The following is an 8179-nucleotide window of genomic DNA, read 5'->3' on the forward strand; positions in this document are numbered from 1 at the left end:
GTATTCTTTCTCCTGCTTTCAAACCATCGGTGGATCTCAGGCCTAATATTAACTGACACAATGAGGAAAAGCTTTTCTAAATTCATACCAGCATCTGTCTTTTTAACAAAAAATAGCTTCAGTTTAATATCTAAATCCCAGAAGGTAATTAAGATACAATATATGAATCAAATTTTCACTCTAGTCTCATTTTTACCAGCAGTTTTTATAGAAACTTGGAACCGGTTCTTGGGATTATTTATTCCATAGTTTTAAGCTAAATAAATGTTAGTTTTTATTGTTAGAATTTCACAACAGATTAATGATCAGATTGTCACAAAGACAACACAAATAATGATAACTCTTATTAATGGAGAGTTATTAATGATAATTCTACATTAATAAAAATCTTCTGCCGCAGTAAAGACAGAAAATGTACATTTAATTGTTAGCGCTAATGAAATCATGCTAATGCTAGCTCCTCCTGCTAACCAGCAGGATGTGGAGCTATAAATTATTTAAAATAATAATATTGTTTGGAAAAACAAAGCATCAGATCTTTAAAATATTCCAGAATATTAAATATGTAAGTTTTACAGTATGGATGGACTCATTGGCCTGATTTTAACAAAATCTCGTAAAGACAAAGTTAATATAAAAACCGTCAATATTTATGACAAAAGTAAAGACTAAAACTCTCATTTAACAATTTAGTTAAAAATTAAACTAAGAAAGTGGAATTATTTTTTTTATGGAGGTAAAATATTAAAGTGTTAAAAATAAAACACAAATCTGAGATCTTCAGAAAATTTAAACTGTGATGATACACAGAAATACAAAGCAGAGAAATCTTTAGTGTTTTATTTTTTCAACATAAATTATTTTCAGTTCAATTGCCGTTAACGATTGTTTCTCAATTGAACGAATGTGTCAGTGTAAAAAAAACCTTCTAATTAACTATTTTATCTGGTAAAAAGAAATGCCTTTTTTATTTTGCATTTGTTTTGTGGAAACGGGTCAGACGTGTGACGGAGCAGCAGGACTTTATGCTGACCCAGCAGAAGCTTCACTGTAAAATGAAAACATTAAATCTAACAATAACACAGTCAGAATATTTTAGTTTATACCTTTGAAGCAGTTTGAAAGAAAAAAAATCTGATTTAAATCAGGAAATTGGGTTTTTAGTGTTTGGTGTCAAAAAGGAAACAAATCTGTTTATTATACACATACAAAACTTTAGAGACTTAAAATGCCTAAAATCTAGATAGAAAGTGTACATTATTATTTTGTAATTATATTTATTTTTAATAATGCCACTCAAACCAAACTCATGCTAGCTTCCTTAGCTAGCTGTGGCGGTGAACCGTTTCCTGATTTGGGTAAGTTAAATTTCTAAACATCGTCAGAAAATCAGGACAAATCTTTCAGTTTCACGTTTCTGAAGGACTTCAGGAAATTAAGACATGAGGACAAAATGTAAATATAAAGACAGCTGATAAGTTTAACAATAAAGACTAAAACTAGCATCCGGACACGCACTTTGAATAAAAAATGATTTAAACCAAACAGATAAAACGTGATACAAACAGATTAATAGAAAAATCAGACATAAAGCAGCTGATATGAATGCATTCATTTTAGCATCTAATGCAACAAGTTTTACTTCACCCATGTTTGTTTATGATATTGGATTGTTTGTTATTTACATTTTAATGTTGAATCGAACCTTTTGAGATGCTGCGTTCTTTGGTAAAGAAGAGTTAAAAAGTCTTTTTCTGATTTTTCAGAACATTTGTTCACACTGCAGGTAATAAAAACATTTAATAAAATGCACACAAGTTAAAAGACCAGAAAAGTAAAAAGCATAGAACGCATACAGTAAATTTTAAATGGTTTCCAAGAAGAGAAGTTGAACTGAACTTGGACTAGGCCATATTTCTGGATGGGGCTTCATAAAAACATTAGTTTTCCATACAGTTTGATTTCAGGAGCTTAAAGGCTTATGATGAAACTAGAAACACACAAAAATAAATAAGACAAATACATTTAAAGCTGGAGCTCATGTCACACTGACAAAACAGAGTTTATCTTGTAAAAATTAAAATGCCAATACATAATTAATAAGTCCCAGACAGAAAGAATCTTTATATATAATATAATAATAGTGTGATAGTTAAGTTTCTACTCGCTGATACTTTGTTGGAACAATTAGTCAGAAACGAAACACGGATTCATATTTACTCAAAAAGCATCTTGTTTATCTACAGTTATTACTAATGAGGTAATGTTCATCATACATATAATTACACGCGGATAATGTGTAGAAAAGTATTGCCTTAAAAAAACCTACAAAATGTGTCAGTAATGAAACAAGTGGAACGATCCATCGTCTGGGAAAAACACTGAGAAATGTTTAAAAATGCAGAATTTCACCAAGAAAACAGAAATAAACTCATTAAGTTTAAAAGGACAAATTGAATTGTGCAGGATTAACAATTATCTAAATCTTTGCAACATTCCTGTGAGAAACACTGAAAGAGAAAATGACACTTTTTTGTTTCGTATTCATAACAAAAGCAAACATTACAAAGACAGATAACAGTCGTATTTGTCTCAGCCTGCAGGCCGAAGGAGCCGTCAGACAAAAACATGCAAATAACAAAAAGACATTTTGAGTTTCGGTCGGTAGAGTCCAAATAAGCCGAGTTTATAAGAGTCCAAACGATTTACAGACTCATTTTCTGGGTGCAGAGACACAAATCCCAGCATTGCTTCTGTTCTGCTTAGACTCCGTTCACATTAGCTTACAGGGAAAATGCTGAACAAACAGAGGGGTTTAAAAACAAGGATTTAAGCATCAAGTGAAAACTTTAGCAACAAAAAAACTGAGATCATCCAGGCAGAAACGTGGCTGGGAGAGAGACGCTGTTGTTTGTGAGCATAAAGTTTATCAAGTGGTAAAAATGATGTGTTTTTATTTTCCATGCCAACGGCTTACTAACATATTTATCAATGTCTGGAAGAGAACATAAACATGAGCAACAAGCCTGAAGACACCTGAGAGGAAACGAGATGTTACAGGATGTTACTACTGCCAGAAACCACAAAGAAGAGGAAGAAGACAGGAAGTGGCTGGAGGATGATGGTTTTAATGACTTAATGAGAGAAAAAACTTATTCAAGTGTGATTTTATTTAATTATGTTTCCTGTTTAATGGAAACACCGTCATCATGAAATTGTGTTTTTGACAAAGTTTTGCACACATTTGTAATTGAAGCGCAGCTAATGGAGAAATAAATTTTCCATTTTGAATGATTTTAAAATGCTACATATAAAGTGGAGCTGCTGCTCTGACAGGCCTCGGCCTCCTGCTGTTCCCATGAGCCTGTCGGAGATTAGCATTAGCATTAGCATCAGAAACAAACGTGGTTTATCAGGCGGCAGGCACACAAATGACAGCAAGACAACAAGAATTTTTTCTAAAAAGTGTCACAAATCAAAATGGCAGCCAGCCCCGACAGGAAGCAGCGGTGTTCCCGGCCAGGTCAGGGCGAGGTGGAGACGGTGCAGAGCCGGTCCTCGGCGGCCGCCTTGTCTTTGCAGGAAGGTTCACAGAGGACGTCTTTGTGCGGTAGAGGGTAGGGGAACGCCGCCGCGCTGCAGCTGCTGCTGTAAGCCAGTTTGTTGAGGCGGGACAGGCCCTTGATGCTGCCGGGGGGCCGCCCGGGGCTGACCTTGTACCCCGCGGCCCGCGTGGTGCCGAGCGGCCTCCCCGGGCTCGTCTTGAACCCCGCGGCCCTGGTGGTGCCGAGGGGCCGCCCGGTGCTGGTTCTGTACCCGGCCAGCTTGGTGGTGCCCAGCGGCCGGCCGCGCCGGCCCGACTTCCCGCCGCCTTTGGTCTTTTTCTTCGCCTCGCCGGGCGTTTGCTCCGAGCCCTTCAGGCCAGGTATTTTCCCAGGTGCGCGCGGGTCAGCACCCAGAAGGTCCTGTCTGTGGCAGCCCAGCGGCTTGTGGCTCTGGGCCGGTAAGGCCATCGGCGCCAGCGTCATCTGCAGGGAGGCCGGCGGCGGAGGCGGGTAGAACTTGCTGGGCTGCGAGGCGCAGAGGTCGAAATGAGCGGCGGGGTGGTGAGCGTCCTCCGCCAGGCAGGACGGCCTGCTGCTCATGCAGAAGTCGCTGGTGGTCACCTGGCGCATCATCTTTGCTGGGGGTCAAAGTAACGGGTCGTTACTGGCGAGGAAACGCCGAGGAGCTCACGGCTCCGTGTCATGCAGTGTTTGAGACGGACTGAGTGACTGTTAAACATGATGAGCTAAAGCAAAATCAGTTTCCATTTGAATTATTTATTGTTTTTCTAAAAAAAAACTGGCTAAGTTTTCAGTCTGGTTTTTTGGTTTTAACTTTTTCTGAAGGACAATTTTGCTTCCAGAGTTTTCATAATTAATTTTTGTTTCTATAGTTTTGTTTGTTTTGGATATTTAACATGTCTTCCAGCTCCAGTGTTAAATGTTCATTAGAATTTAATGTTTATTGATCTTTGATCATCTGTTCTTATTATGCCAACAACATTATTTACTGGAAAATTGTCTCAAAACAATTTTATCTCTTATGGCAAAAACTTCTGGGAAAATTTATCATCCAGCAAAATCCGCTACGTAGAAAATCTTTGTCTATATGCCGATGATATGATGTTATTATTTAAAAAACATTCCAGCTGTTATGAAACATCTGATTTTCTGCACTGATATACAATATTAGTAATAGATTTTATGTTCAATACACCTGTAAACATTTTTATAAAGTAATCCGACTGATCCTTTGGGTTGTGAGTCTAATATTTCTAATAACTGCACAGTATTTTCACAGTATAATATTTTTATTGTTTATCTTGTTTTTTTTCACACTTTCTATGTGAACTTTAATAAAACTGCTTCCATTTTATTCCTCAACGACTGAAACAATCAGAATAATTAATCAATTCAGTAAAATTATTCAGTAAACTGAAATAAATCTGCAATTCTTCTGTTAGATAATCTAAAACAGGATTAGATTAGACAGGATTATATCATCTAATGTGGACCAACCAGACCACACGCATCCCTCTCACTGATTTTTTACCTTTCGATACGATATCTGAGGTTTAGTCCCGGCCGATATCGATATCGATACAGATTGGCTTAAAATGTTTCCTTTTGGAAACACAGACACAAATGATCTGAATTACAAATTTATTTAATAACCTAAATCCACCAGCAGCTTCAGCAACTTGGTCAAACTGTAAAAACAACTTTGACCTGTTCAGAGCCTGAGAAAACAAAGAAACAAACCGACTTTAACGATTCGTTAAAATAAACTGCAACAAACTTTCAGTTTTTTCAGGATCTGAAATTAGGGATTATAAATTAACGTAAAATACATAATCTCACTTTCTGGCAGAAAAGACAAATGAAAAAACTTCCTCAAATTAATTTTCTATTTTCCATGTTAGTCAACCAACTAAATGATGGTTTAAGTTCTGAGACGGTAAAATATCTACGTTTTAGTGGCAAAATAAACCACAAATAATAAAGTTATCAAATCAAAACAAGGTAGAAATTCTTGCAAATGCAAATCTGAAAAGTTATGGCAGCAGCCGCTACACTCTAAAACCAACAAACTCAACTTTTTAGTACTAAATCATTACATGTTCAATTAAAATGAGATCATTAGTTTCCATCCTGATTATTAATATATTTGGAGACATAAAAAACTTTCTTTATGGTTTTGGTTGTGTTTCATTTTGGATAATTAACATATCTTCCAATTTCAGTGTGAAGGTTTATTGGTCTGACACTGACATAAAGCAAGTCTTCAGTCAGAGGATTCTTCAGATTCACTGCAACACTGACTGCTACAGCATCACCATCCACAACAATGTTATAGGGTTTTTGAATGATCTGAAATATAATTTGAATTTTGGATGAAGAAAGCATCTTTTAACTGAATTTAACATAATTTAAATTTACGTTCAAATTTACATTTGCTTTAAATGGGGGAAGGGTCTATGGAAGACCAAAACTGACATAATTAAAAATAAAAACAGAAGTATATATATTTTGTTCTTCCTTCTCCTTAGACGAGTTTCGTCAAGAAATGCAAGAAATGAAATGAGTACATTTTTGTTTGCATTTATGCATTTTGTTTGCATACATTTAAGGTAATGCCTTAAATTTATACATTTCTTGGTGAAAGGAAAAGGGAATATATATGTGTGTGTATATATGGTTGTCCTCCTAAAATCTTTGTTAAATAAAACAGTGACCTAATTTCCCTCCAACATCAGAACCTCGAGAAAAGTGCAGATTTCCCTCCGAGCAAACCAAAAGAGCGCAAATTAATCAACAAACAAAGTTAATTAACATTTTACTCTCTAAAAATCTTCATTTATTCTCTGATGGGATTAAATCACATCAATAATGACGTTAGAGTGATGTAGAGTTTACTATCAAACACACCATCTTTACTGTTTTCCATTCACAAATAAATACGCGCACATGGATTCCGCATCTTTGCGTCCAGACACAAAAACCGCTCGGTGACTCCGGCTGCCTCCAGCCTGGTTCTGGCCCGGATAGCGGTCCAGCAGAAAACATGGCAGCATCACGAAAAAAGTGACAATATTTTAAGTAAGAAAACCTTAAAACTCTCGGGGTTACTGTACCTCGATTGTTCGTAGATCAAGCAGAAGGGTTAAGGAGAAAAATGATCTTTCATCCCTCAAAGCGGGAGTCGGTCCATTTTCTCCCCTGTTATTTTTCCGCCTCACGGCTCGGTTCGGTTCGGCTCAGCGTGAAGTCAAACACACAGAACCGGTTCGACGCGAGCGGCAGCGAGGCCGAAGAAACGGTTCCTTTATTCCTCAGCTCCGGCGGTTTGGATCAGAAACGCAGCCATTTTCCATTAAAAATTAATAAGAATGGAGAGCGCAGTCTGAGCATGCGCACCGCAGCCCAACAGCGGCTGAGGTTTTCGAGTCTTTCCGCTTCATGAGACGCTTTGACGCGAAAAACGGGAGCGATTAACGGCCGCAGGTGAACGAAAAGGGAAAGATTTGCTTCATTTTTAACAATGCTGTCGAGAAAACATCAGTAGCTGAGAGCTAATGCTTTCTAAACGTCGCTCGCTGTGACGGTGGGCATTCCGCTCCTTTTTAGGAGATCCGCATCATTTGGCTCATCACACCAAAGTGATTCAGCTTCCAAACAGTTTGGAATTTCCTCCAACAGTTCAATAAATGTGGATAACATCGTAAATGTACTCCACTCTTACATGTTTCTGATCACACAAGTTTTAATATCAGACAAAGAGTACATTAAAAAAGCAGTTTCGAAATGACTTCAGTTGTGAAAGTATACAATCACCATGATTACATTCAACTGGTTGTTGTTTATTACTGCATGCCTGAATGAATAAATCAATAGAACCTGTCTGACAACATGAAGTAGGCTACAAGATATTAAATTAGCCATTTGTAATCTTACTGGGAATCATTTGAGAACTGAGTTCATGTTTGATATTAAAATAGGTTTGATATCTAACATTTAAGATCATTTTTGCAGCACTGCTGATTATTAAACGGGTCAATATATTTCAAACATTTATTTCTGCTAATTTGAGCTATTAATAGTAAAAAAATAATTAGATCCAGATGTGCAGAATTATTTATTTTTCAACTTTAAAGACCAAAACTGCCACAAATCATTACTTACACCAAGTTAAGAATATATTTGTAGACGTGATTTAAATGAAATTTGATACGCATACATTCATAAATGTATATTAAATTGTGTCATGAATAAATGCATTTTTAAAGCCTGTATTCACTACATGTTCAAAGCATCCTGAATTATTTAAATACATATTTTATGTCATGAATTTTTCTCAACTGTGAAAGTGAGTGGGCGGAGCAAGATGAGCGATTTAGTTCCATTGGTTAGTTAGTTGCATGGCAACCAATCAGAGAGAGGGTAAAATCTGATTATGACTCCAACATTAAATACAGATAAAGGATTAAAAGGAAGCTGTTCACTAAAACGAACCGGCAGAACAAGTCGGCTCGGTCGCCGCAGACACATCTGGATCCCACCGCTGATAAATAATATAAAGACCAAAAGCTGCTGAATAATTAACTATCTGAGCACATTGCGTTTATTTCTTCAGC

At 36.8% G+C, this 8179-nt stretch overlaps 1 protein-coding gene across 1 annotated transcript; it reads right to left on the reverse strand.

Annotated features, from left to right (window-relative positions):
- Positions 1-1781: 1781 nt before the first annotated feature.
- On the reverse strand, positions 1782-7164 carry c14h5orf24 (chromosome 14 C5orf24 homolog). Its single transcript, XM_008401947.3, has 2 exons — positions 6680-7164; positions 1782-4183 (listed from the first exon to the last, which is right to left on the reverse strand). The coding sequence occupies exon 2, from the start codon at positions 4176-4178 to the stop codon at positions 3525-3527; it is 654 nt and encodes a 217-aa protein (XP_008400169.1). The 5' UTR covers positions 4179-4183; positions 6680-7164; the 3' UTR covers positions 1782-3524.
- Between the last annotated feature and the right edge of the window lie 1015 nt (positions 7165-8179).

The sequence above is a fragment of the Poecilia reticulata genome, chromosome 14 (assembly GCF_904066995.2).
Source record: "Poecilia reticulata chromosome 14, P_reticulata-male-v2, whole genome shotgun sequence".
NCBI classification, from domain to species: domain Eukaryota; kingdom Metazoa; phylum Chordata; class Actinopteri; order Cyprinodontiformes; family Poeciliidae; genus Poecilia; species Poecilia reticulata.